General features: G+C 49.1%; 1 protein-coding gene and 2 pseudogenes across 1 annotated transcript; 1 reads left to right on the forward strand and 2 right to left on the reverse strand.

Moving 5' to 3' along the window:
• Positions 1 to 11,466: 11,466 nt before the first annotated feature.
• LOC123135135 (uncharacterized) lies at positions 11,467 to 13,185 on the reverse strand (annotated as a pseudogene).
• Positions 13,186 to 16,164: 2,979 nt separating this feature from the next.
• On the reverse strand, positions 16,165 to 17,531 carry LOC123139747 (mitochondrial metalloendopeptidase OMA1-like). Its single transcript, XM_044559469.1, has 3 exons — positions 16,746 to 17,531; positions 16,503 to 16,654; positions 16,165 to 16,411 (listed from the first exon to the last, which is right to left on the reverse strand). Exons 1-3 carry the CDS (start codon positions 17,529 to 17,531, stop codon positions 16,165 to 16,167), a joined length of 1,185 nt encoding a protein of 394 aa, XP_044415404.1.
• A 4,479-nt stretch (positions 17,532 to 22,010) lies between these two features.
• On the forward strand, positions 22,011 to 24,498 carry LOC123135136 (G-type lectin S-receptor-like serine/threonine-protein kinase SD2-5; annotated as a pseudogene).
• Positions 24,499 to 26,972: the final 2,474 nt, after the last annotated feature.

The raw sequence follows: 26,972 nt of genomic DNA on the forward strand, positions 1-26,972 counted from the left end.
TGAAGCTGCACGTCCCACTGCTCCCTGGTGAGCAGTAGTTCGCCGCCAGCATGGTGTTGGCGTCGTCGCCGCGCTCCTCGACGACCTTCAGCCTCCCTACTAGCTCCTCGATCGTCATGGTGGAGAGATCCACCAAGCTCTCGATGGACCAGGCCAGTTGCTTGTACTGCCTGGGGACGACGCGGAGAAACTTGAGAATCACCATCTTGTTGTCGATGGGATCTCCGAGCGTTGTGAGCTCGTTGACGAGACCTTGCAGCCACAAGGCGAAGTCATCGACTTGTTCACCGGCCTTGAACCGGATCTCCTCGTACTGGAGGCGCAAGGTCTGGGCCTTCGACTCCCGTACGCACTCCACGCCGATGCGCAGAGTCTTGATGTTCTCCCATGCTTCCTTGGCCGTCTTCTTGGCGCCAAGGGTGAGCACCATCTCCTCTGGGACGGAGCGCAAGATCGCCTCCATCGCCAGCCGGTCCTCCTCATACTCGACATCGCCGGTTTCCACGGCTTTCCACATATGTCGCGCCTCCATGAAGACTTTCATCATGACCGACCAACTAGGGTAGTTGGTCCGCGTGAGGAGGGGAAGGAGGTGCTGGACATGCCCACGTCTCGCACGGAGCGTGGCGCACCTAGCTCACCTCCCGGCCTTCCTCGCAGCGCGAGCGCGTCCGCCGCACGGGTGTCCTCAGCCGAGCTCTGCTCGGTGGTCTTGGAACCGTCATCGGCGACGCCTCCTTTCGGCATATGCTTCGGCATAACCCGAGGCTCTGATGCCAATTGTTAGCCCAGAACTACTTGCTAGCACTCGAGTACACTGATACACGACCGGCGGAAGAGCCAAGTGCTACTACTGCGTGCGCTCAGGCAGTAGTAGCACTTGGCTCTTCCACCGGTCGTGTATCAGTGTACTCGAGTGCTAGCGAGTAGTTCTGGGCTAACAATTGGTATCAGAGCCTCAGGTTATGCCGAAGCATATGCCGAAGGAAGGCGTCGCCGGCGACGGCTCCAAGACCGCCGGGCAGAGCTCGGCTGAGGACACCCGTGCGGCGGACGCGCTTGCGCTGCGAGGCAGGCCGGGAGGTGAGCTGGGTGCGCCACGCTCCGTGCGAGACGTGGGCATATCCAGTACCTCCTTCCCTCTCCTCCCGCGGACCAACTACCCCAGTTGGTCCGTCATGATGAAAGTCATCATGGAGGCGCGGCATATGTGGAAAGCCGTGGAAACCGGCGATGTCGAGTACGAGGAGGACCGGCTGGCGATGGAAGCGATCTTGCGCTCCGTCCTAGAGGAGATGGTGCTCACCCTTGGCGCCAAGGAGACGGCCAAGGAAGCATGGGAGACCATCAAGACTCTGCGCATCAGCGTGGAGCGCGTACGGGATTCGAAGGCCCAGACCTTGCGCCTCCAGTACGAGGAAATCCGGTTCAAGGCCGGTGAACAAGTCGACGACTTCGCCTTGCGGCTGCAAGGTCTCGTCAACGAGCTCGCAACGCTCGGAGATCCCATCAACAACAAGATGGTGATTCTCAAGTTCCTCCGCGTCGTCCCCAGGCAGTACAAGCAACTGGCCTGGTCCATTGAGAGTTTGGTGGATCTCTCCACCATGACGATCGAGGAGCTGGTAGGGCGGCTGAAGGTCGTCGAGGAGCGCGGCGACGAAGCCGACAACCATGCTGGCGGCGAACTACTGCTCACCAAGGAGCAATGGGACGCGCAGCTTCAGCAGCGCGGCCGCGATGGCTCTTCCAGTAGTGGGGGAGGCGCCCCCACGGGAAGCAGAGGTCGCGGCACAGGCGGAGGCCGCACCCAGAGCGGTGGCGGCAACCGCGGTCGCAAGCCAAGCCGGGCAGGGAGAGGCGCTGGCAACGGTGGCAAGTGCCGCTACTGCAACATGCCGGGTCACTGGATCCGGGATTGCCACAGGAGGAAAGCCGACGAGGCAGCCGCGGCAACGGCAAACCTCGTCCAGGCTGACGTGGATGGTGGGCCGGCAATGATGCTGGCAAGAGTCGAGCCCGTGCAGGAGAGCTCAGCGTCTCCCACGACCACGGCCCCGACAACCACCCATTCCGTGCAGGAGGCACGAAGCCCGTCCACGGGAACCATCACTCCAGTGACAGGCCACACCTCGACAATGACGTTCTCGGGGCCTGTCGACTGGGAGGCGATGAAGGCTCGGGTGTGGGGGAGCCACACCCCGGCGACGGCATCCCCGACAACCTCGGGACCCGACAAGGTCGCGCGAGTTGGCGCGGCAATGACGCATATGGCGGACCATGCTCCGACCATGATGCTGGCGACCATCGACTCCATGCAGGATCGCACGGAGACTCAGGTCATCCACACCCCAACGCCGAAGTGTTCGGGGTCCACCATGATGATGGGAGATGGCTCCCCGACAACGGCATGTGCGTGCGGCTACGTCTTCCTCAGCGAGGAGAGAGCCGTGACCACACCCACGCTTGCAGGCGGCAAGCAAAGTGAGGGTTGGTTCCTCGACACCGGCGCCACGAACCACATGACTGGTTCGGTCGACGCGTTCGCGGAGCTGAACCGCTCAATCACCGGGAAGGTGCGGTTCGCGGACGGATCCGTGGTGGAGATCCACGGGCGCGGGACCGTTGTCTTCGCCGACAAAGGGGGTGATCACAGGGCGTTCACGGACGTCTACTTCATCCCGGCGCTCACGAGCAGCGTCGTGAGTGTCGGACAACTCGACGAGGGCTGGTTCGACATCGGCATCCGGCGCGGTGTTCTCACCGTGCACGACCAGCAGAAGAGGCTGCTCATCGAGGTTACCCGCTCGCCGAACCGCCTCTACAAATTCTTCTTTCAACCCGTGCATCTTGTGTGCCTTGCCGTGGGCCATGTATCTGACGCCTGGCGTTGGCATGCCCGGCTAGGACACCAGCACTTCGACGGGTTGCGAAAGATGGCGCGAGGCAACCTCGTTCGTGGGCTACCTCACATCGAGCACGCCGACGAGCTGTGTGATGCATGTCTTGCAGGGAAGCAGCGGCGTCTGCCGTTTCCCAAGAAGGCATGCTATCGGGCACAGAAACCCCTGGAGTTGGTTCACGGGGACCTCTGCGGCCCAATCACCCCGGCAACGCCAGGAGGGCGTCGCTACATCCTGTTGCTCGTCGACAACTACAGCAGGTTCATGTGGGTGCTGCTCCTCGCCTCCAAGGATGAGGCGGAGCGAGCCATCGTCAAGCAGCAAGCGGCAGCAGAGGTCGAGTGCGGCCACAAGCTGCGCGTGCTGCGCACGGACCGTGGCGGTGAGTTCACGTCGGCCACGTTCTACAAGCACTGCGACGAGAAAGGGGTGCAACGTCACCTCACAGCCCCTTACTCGCCGCAGCAGAACGGCGTCGTCGAGCGGAGGAACCAGACAGTGCTTGGGATGGCACGCTGCATGCTCAAGGCAAAACAGGTGCCGAGCACGTATTGGGGGGAGGCCGTGCTCACGGCCGTCTTCATCCTCAACCGCTCCTTCACAAGGAGCGTCGACGGAAAGACGCCTTACGAGGCGTGGTATGGGAGGAAGCCAGATGTACGCTTCCTCCGTACCTTTGGCTGCGTCGGGCACGTCAAGATGACGCGCCCGCAGCTGAAGAAGCTCGACGACAGGAGCACCCAAATGGTGTTCATGGGCTACGAGACGGGCTCTAAGGCGTACAAGATGTATGACCCCGTCTCAAAGCGTGTGCATGTCTCTCGTGACGTCATCTTCGACGAAGACGCGCGATGGACTTGGGAGGCGTCGGGGGAGGCCCCGGCAAGCAGTTCCTTCACTTTGGAGTACCCGATGTACTCTACAACCCCGAGAAGCAAGACCTCGGGAATTGCCATGCCGAGAAGCCCAGGAGGTGTGGTTCCGGGAACCGCAACCCCGAGAACACCGTCCCCGGGTATGGTGTCCCCAGACACCCTGACATCAAGCAAGGTGGTTCCCGGGAGGCTGTTCGTGACCCCGCCAACAGCAAGGTCGGAGTTGTTTGACGCCGACGACAGTGTTGGCGCCCCCCATAGGTTTCGGCGCATGGGGGATCTCCTCGGCGAGGCTGCGGCAACACCGCAACATCTCGAGGATAAGGACGCTGATGACGATGAGGTCTTGCATCTGATGGACGGCGAGGAGCCGACCACGTTCGTGGAGGCCGAGCAAGAGGATTGCTGGCGCCACGCGATGCTGGACGAGCTGGCGTCGGTCAACGACAACGCCACTTGGACACTCACCACACTGCCTGCTGGGCACCGAGCCATCGGGCTCAAGTGGGTGTTCAAGGTAAAGAAGGACGAGCACGGTGCCATTGTCAAGCACAAGGCGCGCCTCATCGCAAAGGGCTACGTGCAGCGTGAGGGAGTGGACTTCGAGGAAGTCTTCGCTCCGGTGGCAAGGCTGGAGTCGGTATGGCTCATCCTTGCCGTGGCCGCTCACCGCGGGTGGGAGGTACACCACATGGATGTCAAGTCGGCATTTCTCAACGGTGACCTTAACGAGGAGGTGTACGTCTCCCAGACACCCGGGTTCGTTGCAAAGGGCCACGAGCAGGGCGTGTATCGACTACACAAGGCCCTGTATGGTCTCCGGCAAGCCCCAAGGGCGTGGAATGCCAAGCTCGATGCAAGCCTCGCATCCCTTGGGTTCTCACGCAGCGCTTCTGAGCATGGTGTGTACTCGCGTGGCACCGCGAACACGCTGCTCATCATCGGCATCTACGTCGACGACTTGGTCATTACCGGGGCAGAGCCTAAAGAGGTTCAACGCTTCAAGGGAGAGATGCATCGTCTCTTCAGCATGAGCGACATTGGGCTGCTCCGTTACTACCTCGGGCTGGAGGTGTACCAGGAGGATGGTCGCATCACGATCACACAGACGGCCTACGCCACCAAGATGCTCGAGCGAGCAGGCATGAAGGACTGCTATGCTGTACATGCTCCAATGGAGACACGGCTGAAGCTCAGCAAGGAGAGCCCCGAGAAGGCGGTGGATGCCACACTCTACCGTAGCATCATCGGGAGTCTCAGGTACCTCGTGCACACCCGACCGGACATAACGTTTGTTGTTGGGTACCTGAGTAGGTTCATGGAAGCTCCGGCAAGCGATCACCTGGCTGTCGTCAAGCACCTGCTCCGGTACATCGCGGGTACGCTCACGCATGGATGCGTGTATCGTCGTGGCGACGGTGAGAGCTTGGTCGGGTACAGTGACTCCGACCACACTGGTGACGTGGACTCTCGAAAGAGCACCTCAGGCATACTATTCCTTCTCGGGAATAGTCCCGTCAGCTGGCAATCGGTGAGGCAGAAGGTTGTCGTTGTATCTTCATGCGAGGCAGAGTACATCGCGGCAGCTACAGCGGCATGTCAGGGGATTTGGCTTGCTCGCCTTCTCGGCGAGATGCTGAATCAGGACACCGCCCCTGCGCTCATCTTCGTCGACAACAAGTCGGCGATTTCCCTATGTAAGAATCTAGTGCTTCACGACCGCAGCAAACACATCGATCTCCGCTATCACTTCATACGTGACTGCGTCGAGAAAGGCTCGGTGATCGTGGAGTTCATCAGGACTGGTGAACAGAAGGCGGACATCCTGACCAAGTCACTTGGTCGTGTCCGGTTCCAGGAGCTGCGCGACAAGGTCGGGATCATCGACATCAAGCTCCTTCGACAAGATTGAGGGGGAGAATGTTGTGTCAAACTTGTCTCCGAAGGCTGCATGTCGGCAGCATGCATGCACCAGGGTAGTGTTACTTAGCTACGAAGGGAGTAGCAGTAAGTTTGCAAGACCATTTTGTTTTCTCTACTATTGTAGATCAGCATAGCGTGCAGGTCGGCAAGTCGTAAGAAGCCGTAGCTTACTGGTTAAGGTAAGTCTGTGACGTAAGTGCTTAGCTAAGAGCTAGCAGATATTTTAGCCCATAGTCGGTTTGTAAGCACTATATAAGGGGCTGCACTCCACCCGGTTGTAGCATTCCATTCCAAGCCAAGAGCTAATATAAGTACTACTGCTAGATACTCGCGTGTGTGTGTGTGAGCTACACCAGTGAGTGTACGCTTCACTAGCGTCTTTGAGCACAGCAAGCTCAGAGAGTAGAGCGAGAGTAGTGGTCAGCAGCGTAGCTCGGGCTAACAATTGGTATCAGAGCCGGCGAATTGTTAGCCGGTCGTGTATCAGTGTACTCGAGTGCTAGCGAGTAGTTCTGGGCTAACAATTCGCCGGCGACGCCTTCCTTCGGCATATGCTTCGGCATAACACGAGGAGGAGTACTACTTGAGGCTGATTGCCTTGCTTTCGTTGGAATGGAATGTGTTACAGCGACGGAGCTCGGCTCCTTATATAGGCTAGCGAACCGACTATGGTACATAACGGGTGACGTCAAGCACATGAGTGAGCTCATGGCTTACATATATTTCCTTAGCTACTAAGGCTACATCAGCTGCAGTCATTTATTCATTTTTCACTGCTGCCGACATGCAACCATGCATGCATCTGAGACTAGCTACGTAAATGCTGCTGCCATTGTGTGCACTGGAAGACCAAGGTTGACTCAACACGTGAGGACGATGAAGTGGCGGCGGTTGGTGTAGGGCACGGTCTCGAAGGTGCCGTAGCAGATCGTGACCGCGCCGCCGACGATGATGACGACCCCCGCGAAGCCTATGTGGGATTTCACGTCGCTGGAACTTCTCGGCCGGCTGGAGGAGTAGTGCCGTGGGCGTGGGAGTTGGACCGCTGGCGCATGCAGCGACGTCGACGGCGGTGGTCGACGCACGAGAGAGTCACGTTGGAAGAGGCGGCCAAGGCCAGGCGGCGATCGCAGGGCCTCGTGAGATCGCCGCGTCGACGGCGCGTGGTAGCAGCGCGGGCGCGGGGCGGTGGACGACGGCAGTGGAAGAGGCGTTCGGATAGCGGGCTTGGACCGCAGTAGCCCGGACAGCGCGGGGCGGAGATTCCTAATGAACGCGCCCATGTTCTCTCAGTTAGATTGGTGGATGCTTTTCGGGGCGCCGCTGGCCGGGATGCCTCTTGGGGACGTACGGGCGCTCTCGGATCCGTATCGTAACAATGTCGTCTACGTCGTGGCGCGGTCGACAGGTTGCCATGATTTATTAGGGCTGCGCCATACCTGTAGCCATGTCCGTCTCGGTCTTGTTATGTGTTTTGTCCAATGTGGTACGACCTTCTTCTACAAGTACTGGAGTCTGAGGTTCATAGGGTCTCCTCCTCCGATCGATTCTACTTAGTACGGAGTACTAGGGATGCAGGCAGATGGATTAATAAGCGTGCTCCCGGACGCGCACGGGCTCCCGGACGCCGCCCGCCTGCATGCCTAATCTAGTAGTACCAGCAGAGGGATTGAAATGCAATTGGTATATATAGTGTGAGACTGAAACATGAAATTGAAATTGAAATTTCTAGACCGCATCCATTTCAATTTCCAGTCCAGTTTCATGTACTGCATCCATTTCAATTAATGTGAGGCCGAAACATGCAATTGAAATGCCACTATATATATAATGTGGGAATGAAATATGGAATTGGAATTGAAATTTCCGGACCGTGTCCATTTCAATTTCCAAACCAATTTCAGTTGCACATCCATTTCATCTCCCACATATTTTATTTAATGTGAGGCTGAAATACTCCCTCTATTTTTGTATACAAGGCCACAAACCCATATTACAGGTACCAAAGTAAAAATTAATACTTACTTAGGCCAATGTTACAAACTAGTCTTTTCTCCTCGCTTGACATATTAATTAATGTGTATTTTTCTCTTCAACGCACAACAAGACAACTCTCTCACTCCTCGTTGATTGATTAATATGGTGCATTAAAACCAATCTTCTCACTCCCATATGCATGCAAGGCCTATTAATGTCCTTGGTTGCTAGTACGAGGCAAGCCTCATCAATATTACCTCAATCGATGTTAGTGGCCTTGTATACCTGCAAATTGTAATTTTGATAGTGGCCTTGTATACAAAAATGGAGGGAGTATGAAAATTAATTTTCACGTCATGACTATCAATGTGAAACTGAAATGGCGAAAACTGAACAACTTCAAAATTTATCAACATTTTATGTTGTTTTAATGATCTCGTCGCCGCGAATTCGAATAAAAAAAATTGGAGATGGAATTTTGGTTTAGAAGATATGAGTGATTTACAATGTCACTGTGAAATAAAAGGGTTGGCTTTTGTATGGGAGACAAAGGATATAAAACATGCATGCACCATCCTTCTCTGCGCTTTCTCTTTCTCTTTCCTGACAAGATGACAAAAAGCTCATATACATGCAAAGATCCCTAAAAAGTGTTGAACGATGGATGCTTTCCATGTACATACATCCTCCGCTAGAAAATGTAATTTTTTCTTCAACTTACCCTCCCTCCTCAGGCAGTTGAAGCACACCCCCATCCTCTGTGCCGCAACCTCACGACACACTGAAGGGTCAGCAGCCTCCTGACTTTGTTTCTGAAGTACATGGCCCTTCGCCAAGGCCGAGGGTTTCCCTGTTTGACATGCCAAATAATGATGGACCTCAAAATCGGCTATAGCGGGCTATTTGTACATAAGACCATTTAGCGGCACCCTGTCGAAAAGGCTATAGCGGAGCTATAGCCGGCTATTTAAAACTATGCGTGCAACCTTTAATGTTTTCTTCACACGCAAATGTAGCATTTGTGAGTGGTGTCCATGATGTATGGACATGCTCTAAGAAAAATATGACACGACAAAAGTTTCACCTGATCAATTCTTACTGCTAGTGGAGTGATGATGCACACAAAATTCAAAAGATTATAGGTTGAACTCGCTGTGCCCGTACCCCTCGGGTCGCCCCCGTGGGCGACCAGGGGGAAACCCTAGCCGCCAGCACCCGTACTCCCCCGCATCTCCTTCATCCTCGCCACCGCCAGCGGCGCCGCTGGGCGAAGCCAGGCCGGCAGGGGCGGCGGCGGGGCTCCCTTCCCCTTCACGCGAATAGGCTGGCGCGGGACGGCCGTTCGAGAGGAGGCGCCGTACTTTTGCGGGGTGCGGCGGCGCTGCAGATGGATCCTGGCCGCGACATGCGCAGCGCGCCGGCGGTTGGGTTCGTGCTCGCGGCGTGGTGCGGCCGCTGGATCTGGTGGTCGCCTGCGCAGTTGGTCTCGGGTCAGATCCTTCTGGATCCGGTGCGTGATCGCCGTCAGGCGGCGCAGGATGGTGGCTTTCGTCGCTGACCAGGTCAGGTTTTCTTTGATCCGGCGCCTGAATGGATCTACACGGAGGTGTTGAGCCTTATGGTGCTTTTCTCTCTGGAGTTTTCGGGTCTTGGCTGCTGCCGGATCCAAAGCAGATGGAGATTGGTGGTACAGGAAGAGGACTGGAGGAAACTTTGGTCGGCTAGCTCGGCCCGGCATCAGCTATGGCTTTGACGTCGTTACCCATCTTGAAGGCGAAGTGGAGGTCCCTCCTATCCACCTCCGTCCTGTTCCCGGATGAAAGTCCAAAATCCGTCTTGGATTGGACGGCTGCGGCGCCCTTTGCGTCGTAACCTCCATGGAGGCGCCGTCTTGGGAGGCTTGGGCATTCGGGGGAGTTGCTATGGGTGAAGGGCTTCGTGTGTCAGCTCCAGCAGCGGCAATGGTGTGGAGGTTGGCAGGAGGAGCGGCGTTCTAACCGCGTCAGATGCGTCTGGTAAGAGATGTCAAGTCATGCATGTCTGACAGGTGCTATGCTGAGTCATGCCTAGTCGGCAGGTGCTACGCACGACAGATCTTTCAGTGTCCGCGTCGGGATGGACGAGCGCAGAGCGGTGGAGCTGTCTGGCGTCGTGGTGGCGTCGACGGTAGCTAGACCATGCAAGGTAGATGCAACAGTACAGCTCTGAAGATGGTTTGGTGGCAGGTGGCTGCGGCGGCCTCATACCCGGCAGGCGTCCTGGTTGAGGAGTGCGCCGGACTGGTAGGTGCCCCATACCTGGCAGGCGTCCTGGTTGGGACCTCAGGTCTTAGATGTTTAGGTTTGGCTGCGATGTCTGTTTGGTATTAGGTCCAGACTATCAGCGCCTCTTCATCGATTGGATAGGTGTAGCGACAGTTGTTGCTTAGAAAGTGGCTTTAGTCTTGCTGTTGTATGACTTTGTAAGGTCTTGTGAGAATAATTAATAAAGTGGCCGTATGCATCGCCCAGATGCAGAGGCCGGGGGTCATCCTCCTTTTCTAAAAAAAAGTGGAGTGATGATGCTATGTGAAGTGCTCAAATGACTATATCTATATCTATACCTACTATTAAAAGGAGGTGATATTCTTGGTTTCATCCCGTTTTGTTTGGTCCCGCTTCAATTAATTTCGCGTACACTATTTGCTTTCGTTATTTGCCACCCGTTTTGGCCCAATGGAGGAAGCCCATCCTGGTGGCGCATTGTGGCCCAGGTCCGGAGAAAAATAAAATTGCCAGTGGGAGGGTTTGATCTCATAACCTGTCAACCGGCCACGCACAGTTTGTCCAACTGACCCAACTAAAGATATGAGTGTTTTTTTCTCCCGTTGCAACGCACGGACTTTTTTGCTAGTTCAGTTTATAGGTTTGTTCCTGCTAACCAAATGTATTGTTTATGGATATTCATTTGATTAGTTCACGAGTAAATGTTGAAGTATGGATGTACAACACTAACATAGTCTTGTGCTCAGACTGAATCGTATTTGTTTTGTGTGATCTTTTCAGCACATGAAGCTCGATGAGCAAGAAGCACTATAATTGGAGGCCGATTTTTTTTATAGCAATGGTTGTTCAATGGTGATCATTTCAGTCCATTTCCAGTCTTGTTGGTCATGTACTAGAAATGACCCTATCATGCAATGTGTCACTGGATATGTATGTGTGTCTCTTGTGTATGCCCAGGATGCTCCATATTGACAAGTACTCAGATTGTGTGCATGGGATGTCCCTGTTTGACATGTACTCAAATATTTGTACAAGAGATGGCTCAGTTTGACATGTACTCAAATATTTACCCATATGTTTTTGCCTGGGATGGTCTAGCTTGACATGTACCCATATATTTGTGCCTGGGATGGTCTAGCTTGACATGTACTCAAATATTTGTGCCCAGGATGGTCTAGTTTGAAATGTAATTGAAAGGGATGGCTCAATTTTCTCAGCACACTAATATCTCTGATAGATATTGAGATACTTTTTGTATAATCAGTGATGCAGTAGAAGCTATGAGGATATGTGCACAGAGGAGGCATCAACGCTGTCAGGATTTGAAAAATACTCTTATTTATCAATGACAAAACGATGGGATACGAGAAAGGTGAGGTGGTTACTGTAAAAGTCGTTTTCATAAAATGTACATCATGTCACCTGGGATATCTCCACCTGGATCTGGGCCACTCATCTCCAATCCAATGTTCCATGTTCCTTTTTCTATTTTTGCACCCAATGCCCAGATTCTATATACTAATCCCTCCCGTATATATGTGCCTATACGGTGATCACTGTGTAGGGATAAGGCCTAACTGCTCGTATAATGTCAATTATTTTAAGATAATATAAATGTTTGGACAAAAAACAACCTTTACAAGTTTTTAAAGGGGGTGCACGGAGGCAAATGTCTCGAATGTGTGTTGATAAAAAGATGACGAATAATCATTGATCAATTTCTTCTTTTCTGGCTCTTGCTTCTGTATATAACGCCATGGCCTTGTCCATGACCTTGGCATCCAATAGAAGCTGCGTTCTTTTCTTGCTGCAAGGATGAGTAGACATGTACTCTTTCAACGATGATGAATTCCCACCGACCTTTCCGAGCTTCTCGTAGACCTTAGGGGCAATGCGTGGATCAAAACCAGCGGAAGCGAGCAGCATGATTCCAATGTGATCCGCCTCTATCTCCATCCTACATAGGATATATAGGCAACATGTATCAATCATGCATGGAGACTTTTACGAGGAGAAATAGTTGTAAATCAGCATGAACGATATGATGTGAAACCGAGTATATACTTTCGTGAGAAAGGCAGGCTGAGGAGGTATTCGGTCAGCTTATCAATAAGGTCCGGCGCATCGATAAAGATGAGCAGGAAAACCGTGAGCATGAAAATCCACATGTGCTTGGTGAGCTTCTCTGCGGCGTGCCTTGCAATGGCGTGCGCAACCTACAAGCAAAATAAGGTCCGGCCGGCTGCTACGACTACGAGACGATACAAATAACCACCCAATATAATCTACCTGGCACAGTATGTACATACCTCGTGCCCTAGCACCGCTGCGATCTCAGCGTCGGTGTTGAACTTGTCGAGCAGGCCGGTGTAGACTATGATCTTGCCACCGGGTGCGCACATGGCGTTCACTTGCTTATTGTCGACCACGATTACCTCCCACTTGAACCCGTCGAGATGCTTGATCATTGCCTGCGACGCTCCCCGTGGAGCCTTCTTCTTCGGGCTCAGCGCCGCGTCGCCGGCGCATGTTTCTCCATCAAGGAGCTTATCGTCCTCGTGGCCGGCGAGGCTGCGTCCGGCCGCGCCGATGATCTCCACGGCGATGCTGTTGACACGGACGGAATCAGGGTGGGACGGAGCGAGGACCTTGTCGCCCAGCTCCTTCTTCTCGTTGTTGAACTGCGACTCGCCGAGCTTAAGCTCTCCCGAGTGCGTGAGGACGACGAAGTGGCGGCGGTTTGTGTAGGGCACGGTCTCGAAGGTGCCGTAGCAGATCGTGACCACCACACCGCCGACGATGACGACCCCCGCGATGACTATCTGGACTTTCACCTCGTTAGAACTTCTTGGTCGCCTGGAGGAGTAGTACCGTGGGCGTGGGACCGCTGGCGCATGCGGCGACGGCGGTGGTCGACGGACGAGAGAGTCACGGCCGGGCGATTTCAGGGCCTCGTGAGATCGCCGCGTTGACGGCGCGTGGTAGTAGCGCCTGGCGGTCGGCAGCGGCGGAACAGTCGTTCGGGCGGCGGGCTTGGGCCGGAGTAGCCCGGACAGCGCAGGGCGCAGATTCCTGATCAAGGCGCTCATGTTCTCTCAGTTAGTCTTGGGGATGGGCGCTCTTGGATCCGTATCGTACTAGCGTCTACGTCTTGGGGATGGGCGTTTATTAGGGTTGCGATCGGTCTTGGTCTCGGTCAAGTCTGCCATCAGCAATGCTACATCGACATAGATTTACAGAGCTTTACAGGGTGAGATTGATTTGTGATTGGACTAAGGGGAGGGAGGGGCCCCACCCACCTGAAAATCAGGGGGGGCATGTTTAGTTGGTTAGAAAGGATCTTGTAAAGGCATGTGAGACCCAGCATTTTTGGTCTGCGATCGAGGGAGATTAAGTCGTTAAGTTTTCTTTTGTCAAAACAAAAGTCGTTAAGTTTTCTCGCATAGGAAGGAGTCCCTCCTCCGATTCTAGCTAGCTAGTACCATAGGGGTCAAAATTTCAACCAAAATCCGAAATTCCGGTGATTTCGGTCGGCGTCAAAATATCCGTAACCTTGGGATTTTGAGCCAACTTTAAACTAATTTCAACCCAAATTCAAATTCAATCAAAATCCATTTAAATTATGTGAATTGCGATACATGGAATCCCCCAAAAAATAAATCTCTCAAATATCAAAACTTGGGTGAGGTCCGATTTTTTTTTCTTACTGGATTTTTCAACCTTCACTACCAGAAAAATGTTTTACTCCGAGTGCGTGGCAGCTCGCCGAGTTCTTTTCCGCAGGCACTCGTCAAATAAGTACTCCCTCCATCCTAAAGTAAGTGACTCAACTTTGTATTAATTTTAGTATAAAGTTAGTACAAAATTGAGTCATTTATTTTGGGACGGAGGGAGTATATATTTGCTTATTTGGCGAGTGCTTCCCAAAATAAGCCCGGCAAAAGTAAGACACTTGAAACCTACCAAGTGTTGCCAAGTACGCCACCAAATACACTTAGCAATGGACTAACAATATGCAAAGTACGTGAAAAATGTAGCAGCCCTACTTAATGGTAATGTATCCTATATACATACCTTTTTTGCGGGAATTCTATATATACCTAAAAGAGGAGCCAAAGTCTTTTCTAGCGGAGCATGTACCGGGTAAATATCTGCCTTCATTAGCTTCAAGGTCCTTGCTTTTTGGACTCATATGCTTGTGGTATTCTGTGTATTTGCTTTGCCTTTTACTCCTACGTGGTATAGAAAATGAATGTCACATAAGAGGAGGAGGGTCCCACCACCTTTTGTGCCAGAGAGAAGGACGTAATGTGCATGGATGACTCTGCCATTATCCATCCCTCTCCCATGGAAAATTGTAGCATTAATTTTCTTTGTGTTTTCCGTATCTGTTAAACCAGAATTTGGTTTTGATTTTTTTAATATTTGGAATCTCGAACTGTAGATATAATGCGGACCGAAATATGAAACTGAAATGCAACTATATATATAATGTGGGATAAAAATATGAAATTGAAATTGAAAATTCAGACCGCGTCCATTTGAATTTCCAAACCAATTTCACTACCACGTCCATTTCATCTCCCACATATTTTAATTAATGTGAGATTGAAATATGAAAATGAATTTTCACCTCACTATATCATTCAGCCATGTACCTTGGTCTATGCTTTATCTATAAAGCAGGGTGAGAGCCTATTTCGAAAGAGTACCCAATGACCCATGTGGGTAGGGGACAGAACAAGGTAGCTCACACACTTGCTCAAATGGGTAGATTATCTACTCGTACTGCCGTCTGGCTCCGCCATGGACTTGTTTGACGTATAAATCTATTGCCTAGTCTCTTTCATAAGATTGGTTTTTTGATTGCATTAGCTAGAGCATGCGCTTTTACATGGTATTAGAGCCAAGAAGTCTTGAGTTCAAGACCCGGCTGGCGTAATTAAATTGTAGTCCACTTTCGATCCACGTTTAGGCCGGAAGGAGCCACATGTGAGAAGGAGTGTTGACGTATGAATGTATTGGCCAGTCTCTTTCATGAGGTCGGTCGTTTGGTTGCATTGACTAAAGCATGCACTTCTACTAAACCAGAGGAGATTTGCAATCTTTGTAAGAGAATTGTAAAGAACCACCTTGATTAAATGAAATTCTGTATTTACGCAAAAAAAAAGCCATTCATCTCATGTGTAACTTTGAGAGGACATCAAGATCATGACAAGCCTCGGAGGTGAAAAGATTATTATCAAACTGTTGAACCATACCTTTGATTTCGCCTTGTGAGTCTCAAGAAGAACCATCATCACGCAGTAGAGGATCAAGTGTTGGAGTTAATCACGACATGCAATTCTGTGGCCGGCTTGGACTTGGAGACAGTAATCGTGTAGAAATAGTATTGGCTAGGTTAACTAATACTACTCGAAAGGAAAACACGATAGCCCAACCCCGCACCTTTCCCCTCCCCTCCAAGGAAATATCCAAGCCCTAGTGCCTTCCCCGTCATGGCGGCCGGACCACAACGCTCCTCCCCTCCTCCGCCACCACCCATGCCTCCGGCTGAACGCCGCCACCGCGACGACCAACCAGAGCGCTGGGTTGAAGACTCTGACTCCAAACGCCCCGAGGAAGATCAACAAACGGCCACTCCAAACCCTGGACCATCCCCAGTGCAACACACTGAGGAAAATCAGCGGGCACCTCGACAGACGCCCACTCCAAACCCTAACATCAGCGGTGAGAGCCATAGGAATGATTATTTCAACCCATACTCGTCGGTGTCTATCTCTGTTCTTCTCGCATCTCATTGTTCATCGCCAAAGGACTACTACAAAAATAGCATGAGCAAAATTCTTTTTCAGAAAAAAATTATATGTGTATTTCTTGGCCTCCAATTTGTCAATCACTTACTAATTGAGTGGATTTTCAGAAAATAATACATATTATTGATATGATATGGTTGCCAGTTGGCCACTGCATCGAAATGGTGAGGACAACCACGAGAGAATTTATGAGTCCGAAAATTTAGTAACCCCCCCCCCCCCCCCCCCCCCCGCCGCCTTAAACAGTACCATCAAATCGCACATGTTTTATTGCCTGCACCCAACGATGAAATCATGGACATCAACCCGAAATAAGAAACTATCAACTGAAATCGACATCCTCTTCTTTTCAGAAGAAAAAGGTAAAAGAAATCAACCGTTGAGTATTGACAAAAAAAATGACGAATCATTCACTTTCTCCATTTCTTGCTCTTGCTTCTCTGTACAATGCCATCGCCTTCTCCATGACCTTGGGCTCCGCTAAAAGCCGCGATCTTTTCTCGCTGGAAGGATGAGTATTTTTGTACTGTTCCAATGCCGATGTGTTCCCACTGATCTTTCCTAGCTTCTCGTAGAAGCCAGGCGCTACGCGTGGATCGAAACCAGCAGCTGCGAGCAGCAGGATTCCGATGTGATCTGCCTCTATCTCCATCCTACATAGGCAACATTTATATATCGACCATGAAGAACAACTTTAACAAGGAAATAATTCTAAATCAACATGAACGATGTGAAAATATATACTTTCGTGAGAAGGGCAAAGTGAGTAGGTATTCGGTCAGATCATTGACCATCTTTGAGTCATCAGTGTCGATAGTCATTAACGCCTGCAGAATGGCAGTCCACATGTTCTTGGTGAACGTCTCGGCAATGTGCCTTGCAATAACGTGTGCAATCTACAAAAGACAAAATGCAACAGCCACGTCAGTTGGGAGATCCATCATCCGAGCCCAATAGGGCAACCGAACATTATTCCTGACTACCTACCTCGTGCCCTAGCACCGTGGCAATCTCAGCATCAGTGTTGAAGTGGTGGAGCAACCCGGTGTAGACTACGATCTTGCCACCGGGCAAGCACATTGCATTCACCAGCTTATCGTCGACGACGATTACCTCCCACTTGAGCTCGTCGAGATGCTTCGTCATCGGCTGCCCTCCCCAAACCTTCCTTGGCTTCTTCTTCTGCGCTGCATTGGAGCTCCAAATTGCTTCGTCAAGTAGCTTACCATTGTCATCGCTGGCGAGGCCGCGGCGGGCAGCGTCGATTATCTTGGTGGAGATGCCGGTGACGCGGACGGTATCCGGGTGGGACGTGGGGAGGACTTTCTTGCCCAGCTCCTTCTTGAGGCTGGCAAACTGCGACTCGCCGAGGTTGCGCTCTTCCTCGGACGAGATGATGAGCAAGTGGTGGCGGTTGGTGTAGGGCACGGTCTCGATGGTGCCGTGGCGGATCGTGATGACCACCCCTCCGACGAGCATGACTACTGCCATGACTGTTCTCACGGCCTCGTCGGCAGAACTCCTTTTTCGCCTATAGGAGTAGTACCGCGGGATCGCTAGCTGTGACGGCGGTGGTCGACGGCCGAGGACAGGGTTGGGGCGGAAGAGTACGCCTCGGCCAGATGATTGCAGGGCATCGTGAGATCGCCGCGTGCATGGCGCATGGTAGTAGCGCCGGGCGGTTGGTGACGGTGGAACAGGCGTTGGGACGGCCGGCTTGGACCGGAGTAGCCCGGACAGGGAGGGGCGCAGTTTCCTGATAAAGATGCTCATGTTCTCTCGGTTAGGTTTGGTCTATCTTTTGGGGGCCGAGCCGCCGCCGCTCGCCGGGATGCCTCTTGGGGTTGGGGACGGCCGCTCTTCCTTCGTATCGTAGGGTTGCGTCATATCTGTAGCCTCCTGTTGGTCTCGATCGATCAAGTCTGCGAGGGAGAGTCCAGACCTGGAACCCAAACGAGCAATAATGCTAAACATACAAAGAGTTACACGCAATTACACGCTGACTAAGATTTTTTTTCGTCTACTAACCAATCATAAACTTGCCCCCCCCCCCCCTGATTTTCAGGGGGGTGGGCCGCATCCCCACCTATTGACCAATCAAATTAACCCTCTTTGTAAAACCTTGTAACTCGTTTGTATGTGTAGCATTACTCACCAAACGAGAGAGGAGCTGAACCGAAGGCTACCTGTATGCGTACGTAGGCCAGCCGTACGTACTGGCCCACGAATTCCAGTAGTGACCATCATCCGTAGTTTTCAACTAAATATCTGAAAACCACATGAAAAAAGAAAGCATGATACATGTGGTAAGCAATCCAAACTATTATTAAGAAAAGGACCGTAATAACTGGCAATCGTGTGCTAGATTGCAAAAACCACCGCACCCCCTCATGCCGCACGAAACACATCCCTTCTCCCGATTTTCCAGGCCATCCCGATCCCCCCGCACGAACCCCTCCCATCGGGTATGCAGTTCGTATATTATCATGTTATTTTCACATAAGTTATCGACGTTATGTATTTCAACAACATTTCTCTATTGGTCAAAGTTAACGTGGTGTTTGTACATAAGTTATCGGGTATGCAGTTCGTATATTATCGTGCCATTTTCACATGAGTTAACGCTGGTATGCTTTTTACACCTTTTTGTGTTTCGTATATTATCGTGCTATTTTCACATAAGTTACCGGGGGTTATGTATTTCAAAAACCTTTTCTCCTTTGGTCTTAGTCACCGCGGTGTTTGTATGTAAGTTATCGGATATGCGGTTTGTAAATTGCTGTGTTATTTTCACATAATGTAAGTTGTTGGGGGGGGGGTATGTTTTTCAACAAGTTTTTTTCCCACTCACAAAAAAACAATATGTCTTTTCCTTTGGTCAAACTCACCGCGGTGTTTGTACGTAAGTTATTGAGTATGAGGTGAAGGAAATATGCCCTAGAGGCAATAATAAAGTTGTTATTTTATATTTCCTTATTTTATGATAAATGTTTATTATTCATACTAGAATTGTATTAACCGGAAACTTGATACCTTCGACTATGAGATTATGAAACTCGCAGATGCCGGAGGAATGCCTTATGTGCTATCAAACGTCACAAAGTAACTGGGTGATTATAAAGATGCTCTACAGGTATCTTCGAAAATGTTTGTTGGGTTGGCATAGTTCAAGATTAGGATTTGTCACTCCGAGTATCTAAGAGGTATCTCTGGGCTCTCTTGGTAATACACATCATAAGAAGCCTTGCAAGCAAAGTGACTAATGAGTTAGTTATAGTATGATGTATTACGGAAAGAGTAAGGAGACTTGCCGGTAATGAGAATGAACTAGGTATGAAGATGCCGATGGTAAAATCTCAGCAAGTAACATACCGATGACAAAGGGAATAATGTATCATAACGCTTCGACCAATAAAGATCTTCGTAGAATATGTGGGAGCCAATATGAGCATCCAGGTTCCGCTATTGGTTATTGATCGTACCGGAGAGGTGTCTCGGTTATGTCTACATAGTTCTCGAACCCGTAGGGTCCGCACGCTTAACGTTCGATGACGATATTGTATTTTATGAGTTATGTGAGTTGGTGACCGAATATTGTTTGGAGTCCCGGATGATATCACGGACATGACGAGGAGTCTCGAAATGTTTGAGAGGCAAAGATTGATATATAGGATGATAGTATTCTAACACCGGAAGTGTTCCGGAGTGTATCGGGTTTTTATCGAAGTACCGGAGGGGTTACCGGAACCCCCGGGGAGAAGATATGGGCTATATGGGCCATAAGAGGGGAGCACACCAGCCCACAAGGGTCCCCCCAGGCATGTGGCTGAATTGGAGAAGGAAAAAAGGGGGGTTCGACCCCCCCCTTCCTTTCTCTCTTCCTCCTTCCCTTTCTTCTCCGGTAAAATAAGGCAGGGGGCGCCACTTGGGGAAACCCCAAGTAGGATTCAGATCCTACTTGGGGCGCCCCCTGGCAGCCTCTCCTCCCCTCCTACCTATATATATGTGAGGAGGGGGGCGCCTAGAACAGACAACATCAACTGTTAACCGTGTGGGGCCTCTGGATTTAGATATTAGGCATTTATGGTGATGTCTGTTTGGTATTAGGCTCGGACTATCATCACTCCTTCATCATGTGGATAGGAGCAGTGACAGATGTTGCTAAGATGGTGGCTTCATACTACCTGATGATCTACTTTGTAAGGTCTTTGTGAATAATCAATAAAATGGCTGCATGCATCGCCCAGATGCAGAGGCAGCATCCTTCCATTATCCCCATGGACTCTACACCAATGCATCAAGCAACTTGACAATGCCTTTGCTAGGCCGCAGCTACTGTAAACAAAGAGATTGTCTCTTGTACTTTGTAATACCTTGGGGCTATTCAAACTCTATAAATTCCTAATTTTTAATGCAAAAGCAGAGCACCTGCCGAAAGTACCCTTCTGCATCCGAGCTAATATTAACCCTCGTGAATAGTAAAATTGTAAGAAATAGTGAAAAATATATAAAAACCTGATTTTTTTTAACAAACATTGATGGATTCTGAACATGCGCACAAAATTTCATGAAAAAACAACATTCCAAAAATTCTTCCATAAAAAACAAAATTGACGTTCCAAAAAGTCTGTTTTTTGGAGCATCAATTTTGTTTTTTATAGAAGCATTTGGGAATGATGTTTCTTCGTGAATTTTAGCATGCATGTTCAGAATTCATCAATGTTTGTTTCAAAAGAAAATCAGATTTTTCTAGTTTTTCTATTTTTACTGTTCATGAGGGTGCATATGAACTCGGGTGCAGAAACTTAATGTCCAGCACCTGCCATATGTCCTAATAAAAATAAAATAGAAATGTGCAATACTGGTCATGAAGGAAAAAACATGACTAGTGTGGCATAGGCAAGAATTTGTGTTTGAATTCTTCTGAGCATAAGACACATTATACATTTTTTTTCAAAAGGACGAATGCCCCCGGCCTCTGCATTGCAATGATGCATGCAACCATATTATTAAATGAAATCTTCAACAAGTACCTAGTACAGTACATAGTCTCGAAAAGATAAAATAGCATGGGTTTAACTGCACCAAAGTCCATCAATCGAGCATGTCGTTATGGGGTCTTTGATTCAAAGGATTTTCATATGAACTCTGGAGAATTAGAATCCTGGGTTGTTTGATTTGTAGTATGGAATCCTATAGGAAAATTTTCTAAGGATTCGTTTGCACTACACTACAAATAAATTTTGGGTTCTGCTCAAACCTTTTGAAAGTAACCCTTTAGTTATTCCTAGGGTGCAAGCATTGGAAATTTCATACTAGAAATCTAATCATGTACTCCCTTCGTTCCTAAATATTTGTCTTTTTAGAGATTTTAACAAGTGACTACATACGAAGTAAAATGAGTGAATCTACACTCTAAAATATGTCTATATACATCCATATGTGATAGTCCATTTGAAATCTTTAAAAAGACAAATATTTAGGAACGGAGGGAGTAGAATTCAGCCAGGCTAGGCCTTCTTCTAGTAGCTCGAGATCACGAAGACCACATTATCTTACATGTATATTTTATACTCCGGCGAAAGAATGCAGATATATGCCTCTAGATGCACAATTCTTTGTGGATGGCATTATTTCTCTCTCCAACACAAATATATACATACTTCCTTGGTCCGGAATTATTTATCGCGAAAATGGATGTATCTAGAACTGACAAGTAATTCTGGATGGAAGGAGTAGTTGATTCTACGTGGGTGCACTTGAACTTTTGCGAGGGGGCTTTCTTGGTCACGTTCAACAGGGATGAGCTGCAGCTGACACTTGTTGACGCACAGTCCCACAGTTCAGCAGGTAGCATGTAAACAAATGAAATAGCTTGGGCCGGCACAAGCGGTCCAGCAACTAGAGAGTAGCATGTAAACAAATGAAATAGCTTGGGCCGGCGACAAGGCCGGCACAGTGACAGTGAAGCTTCTGAACTAGTCAGGCAGCGAAACTTTTGCACTAATCAAAACGTAAAAAAAGAGCAATCCATCTTTCCATCTCCAAAGAACTGGAGAAGAGAACGGATGAGCAGAAAGAGAGTTCTGGAGAAGAGAACTGACTAGACCATCTTCTACACAGCGGCGCAATACAGGTTAGACCTTGTGATCTTTGCTTGCACTACTCCGCAAAGCTCATCTCGAGCTTGCTTACCATGCATAGGGCCAATAACTGACTGGTTTACTGGTTACAGTTTCGGTTTGAAGCACCATGGGTCCTGCCCTGCTCTTCTTCCTCGTGCTTGCGGCTGCAGCACCCTTGCACTTGGCTGCGCAGGCCTTGAATTATTCCATGGCCAAACCCTCGACGGTTTGGATCAACAACTTTTTTCTCCGCGACAGCATCAGCGGCCACCGCACCATCGTCACCCGTTCTCTAGGACCAGAAACTCAAGCTAGCCCTGACTCCGAACTTGATGTTGCCGCAGGGTTCACATGTGTCCCCCGTCAGTCACCATGCAACGATTTCCTCTTTGCGGTGTTCATTCACATCAACGTTGGGTTCAACCCTAATAATGCCATAACTCAGCAGCCGCAGGTAATCTGGTCTGCCAACCGGGCTCACCCTGTCACAGAGAATGCAACCCTTGAGTTTACATCGGATGGGAACTTGGTCCTCCGTGATGATGATGGTAGCCATGTCTGGTCCAGCAGCAGCTCAGGCCAGTCTGTCGCTGGAATGTTGATCACCGATATAGGCAATTTGGTGTTGTTCGATCAGAGAAATGCAACAGCGTGGCAGTCGTTTGATCATCCTACTGACACATTGGTCCCCGGGCAGTCACTTGTGGAAGGTACGAGGCTCACAGCAAGTACTTCTGCAATAAATGAATCCAAATCAGTTTTATATCACTGTACTCCCAGATGGATTACATGCGTATGCTGAATCCACACCACCACAACTATACTACCGCTTATCCTGGGTGTCCGTCCACAAGAAAGGAAATGATCCAATAACTGTTACATTCGTGAATGAAAGCCTCATGACCGTCTCTGTGCAGTCAGATATATATCATCAGATCTCACTGCCGCAAGCAAAATCTACCCGGTACATGAGATTAGATTCAGACGGACACTTGAGGCGGTATGAACGGTCTGGTCTATCATGGACCGTGGAGTATGATTTAATGCAAGTAGATTATTGTGCTTACCCAACAGTCTGTGGACGGTACGGCATATGCATGGGCGTACAGTGCACTTATCCACTTGAGAACAATTCAAATTCACGGTACTTCAAGCCAGTGGAGGAACGGAAGCCAAATCTTGGTTCCACCCCAATAACTCCAATCTCTTGTCAAGAAATTCAATACCATCAACTCTTTACACTTACTAATATTTCTTACTTTGTCAAAAATCCCATGGTTGTGAATGCAACAAGCATCGATGACTGTAAGCAAGCATGCCTGAAGAATTGCTCCTGCAAGGCTGTTATATTTAGGCACCGGAACAATTCCCTTGGAAAATGTGACTGGTTGACGGAGGTCTTCTCTTTGCAATCAATACAGCCTAAAGCATTTGGTTACAACTCCTCTGCTTACCTCAAGGTGCAGCTTAGCCCCACCATTTCTGCATCTACTTCAAACAAAAAAAAGGTGTTGTTAGTTGCTACATTTGGAGCTATTGCTACTCTTGTATTGTTTATCATTGCGGTCACTCTTTATCGACAAAGGAGGAGGAAGTATGAAGACAAAGACGAGGAATTTTATTTCGACCAATTTCCTGGAATGCCAACAAGGTTTTCTCTTGAGAAGTTGACTGAATGCACTGGAGGATTCGATAAGAAACTCGGAGAAGGCGGGTTTGGGTCAGTTTTTGAAGGTAAATTAGATGAAGAAAGAATTGCAGTAAAACGTTTGGAAGGTGCTAGACAGGGAAAGAAAGAGTTCTTGGCAGAGGTCGAGACCATTGGAAGCATTGAACACATCAATCTTGTCAAACTGATTGGGTTTTGTGCAGAGAAGTCGGAAAGGCTTCTAGTATACGAATATATGTCAAGTGGGTCGCTTGATAGGTGGATCTATTACCGTCATAACAACAACCCTCTTGATTGGTGCACTCGTTGTAGGATCATATTGGATATTGCCAAGGGCCTTTGTTATCTTCATGAGGAGTGCAGGAGAAAAATTGCTCATTTGGACATCAAACCACAAAATATTCTCTTGGATGAGAATTTCAATGCCAAAGTAGGTGATTTTGGACTATGTAAGTTAATAAGTAGGGATCAAAGCAAGGTAGTGACTATGATGAGAGGAACACCCGGATATTTTGCACCTGAATGGTTGACGTCACGGATCACTGAAAAAGTGGATGTCTACAGCTTTGGAGTTGTCGTGATGGAAATATTAAGTGGGAGAAAAAATATTGACCATTCTCAGTCTGAGGAGGAAGTTCAGCTCATAAATATATTACGAGAAAAGGAACAAAACAATCGATTGATTGATCTGATCGACAAACATAGTGACGATATGGTGTCACGCCATGAGGAAGTGATTCAAATGATGAAGCTCGCAATATGGTGCCTGCAAAATGACAGCAGTCGAAGGCCTTCAATGTCAACAGTGATCAAGGTATTGGAAGGTGCAGTGAGCGTAGAAACTTTTGATGCAAATTCAATCATGTTTGTTCAAGATAATCCATCCACATATTCAGGTCCATCTCAAGCATCCATATTATCAGCCCCAAGGTGAAACGGGTGGATAATGAAATTAATTTCTATGTTTTTGCTTTTGCATATTGGTATTGTATATACTCTGGAATTATGTTTGGATATCTTAAATTGTAACTTCCAGCCAATATATATGTTTGATTGTCCAGTGAAGTATCTCACTGTTGACTCGGACCTTTAGAGCTGAAAAAACGGTAGTGCCATGCGACGTGTGCCAGAAAAGATACTAGGTGGTGGCTTGAAGGAAGAACAATCCTACCTCTGTCCCAAATTTGGGGCAGATGAAGTACTTATAAACTGGAGATAGTGCCTACTGTGGTAGGGAGAAACTACATTTTTTAGTGACTATTCTAGATAATCCATCCGCAAATTCAACACCGGCATCCGTCCAGCATTAACCTTATCTGCCCCAAGGTGAGATAGGTGGTCACTGAGTATGATTTTCTTTCAATAGATTTTTCTTTTCACAAAGATGGTATGCTTGTCTTACATGGATTATGTGTCCCTCTCGCATTTCTACACTTGGGGCTATATCTGAAATATATTTCAGCCATTCTGTGTGCTTGCATCCGACACCACACTCCACATCTGAAGCTGGGAAGTGGTACTACATAACATTTGGCTTTTAAATTTCTATACAATTGAAGTAAAAACAGCTGAAAATCTGAGAAATCGATTGGGAATTGGGTTCTGTTAAACCAAACTGAATGGAAGGTACGCTGCAACTCAATGTGTCTCTATTTTTTCAAAGATTTAAGCTCCAATCTTTCCAACTAGTGAAAATACAGGCACAATTTTTTATACTAGTACATGGATATCTTTACACATTGTATAAACATTCATGGACATTTTTTGAAACAAGTGGACATTGTATTTGAAATGTCATGTAAATATTTTGAATGGTATGAAACATTTTTTTATACTACGCAAATATCGTCTTATATTGTATAACCATTTTTTAAAAATGTCATGAACATTTTTATTGAAACATGTGAGCATTTGTATTGAATTTTCACCTGCATTTTTTTGAATGGTATGAAACATTTTTTGAATTGTGGGAACATTTTTTCAATGTCATGATTTTTTTTAAATGCTAAAGTTGCCTGAACATTTCTTAATAATGCGGGGACATTCTTTGTATGTACGTTGAACGTTTAATTTATTTTAAACATAATAGTTTCCCCATTTAAAGATGTAAGTAAAGTAAACTAAAAGAAGGAAAGGAAAGTAGTGTTTTGCATGTAGGGATAGAAAATGGGTAAGGTATGGGCGGGTACAACCTCCTTCCGCCCAAACTCATACCCATAGAAACCTTCTATACCCACCCACTTAAATACCCATGGGTGTAAATTGACAACCATAGCACGATCAGAAACCACCACACACGGGACACTGACGAAGCGTCCCCCGCGTCGCCCGCGTCTGGCGACACGGGGGAAAGACCTCGCCGCCGCTCGAAGGCCACCTCCACCATCGCGCCCCGCTACGCCTTTGCCGGAGGGCTGGCCGGCGAAGCCGCGCCGCGCCCGAGGATGGTGACGGCGGGGCGGCCTCGTCCTCCTCCCCCGCCAGATCCCTGCCAACCCTCGATCTGGCCGGGGGCTCCTCCGCCAACGCCCCCTCCTGCGCCGCTTCTAGTGGGCCGGCCGGCGAGGCGTTGCCGCGCCCGGAGCTGGTGCCTGTGAGGTCTCGCCCCGCCCCAGCACCCCCCCTCCCCTCATGCTAGAGCGCAACCACCACCACCCCTCGGATCTGATCTGGCACTCCGTGGTCGCGCACCTCCTCCAACTGCTACGGTTCGTTGATAACCCACAAGTGTAGGGGATCGCAACAGTTTTTGATAAGTAAGAGTGTCGAACCCAACGAGGAGCTAAAGGTAGAATAAATCACTACTAGGGAAAACCCTAGTAGTAGCGCGGGTTTTGAGGCTATCAGCAGCGCGGGCACCTGCGCTACCAATAAGGCGTTACAGCTAACTGTTAGTAGTAGCGCTATCTGCGCCTGCGCTACTACTATTGACTATATCAGCAGCGCGTTTTCGGAACGCGCTACTATTAGTTAGCTGTAGCGATTTCCTAAGCCCGCGCTACTGTTATATCTTTCACCATTTCCCCACTCCAGCTTCAATAAACTGCAATTTCCAGATACTAGGTACTACTAGATATCAATTTCATAAAGCATTATAGGTACTAGGTAGTACTCCCTCGGTTCCAAATTACTCGTCGTGACCAGTAATTTGGAACCGAGGGAGCACTAGATAACAAATTCATATATACTCAACATGCATCCTCAAGCAATACAAGGTGACATCGACGACGATCATCATATGTAGTCCTAGATGATATCGACGACGATCATCATATGTAGTTCTACATGATATCGACAACGATCATCATATGTAGTTCTAGATGATATAGCCACACACACACATATGTATTTCTAGATGATATCGACCACGATCATCAACCTCAAGCTTGGGCGGTGGGTGTTCCTGATAGTAATTAGGAT

This window comes from Triticum aestivum, chromosome 6B, assembly GCF_018294505.1.
Source record: "Triticum aestivum cultivar Chinese Spring chromosome 6B, IWGSC CS RefSeq v2.1, whole genome shotgun sequence".
NCBI classification, from domain to species: Eukaryota; Viridiplantae; Streptophyta; class Magnoliopsida; order Poales; family Poaceae; genus Triticum; species Triticum aestivum.

Excerpts from the sequence above, each read along its gene's own strand:
- LOC123139747 (XM_044559469.1), bottom strand. The coding sequence starts at position 17,531 with ATGAGCATCTTTATCAGGAAACTGCGCCCCTCCCTGTCCGGGCTACTC. Across the intron at positions 16,655-16,745 it reads CCACGGTGCTAGGGCACGAG|ATTGCACACGTTATTGCAAG; the intron begins GTAGGTAGTCAG and ends TGTCTTTTGTAG. Across the intron at positions 16,412-16,502 it reads ACTTTGCCCTTCTCACGAAA|GATGGAGATAGAGGCAGATC; the intron begins GTATATATTTTC and ends TTGCCTATGTAG.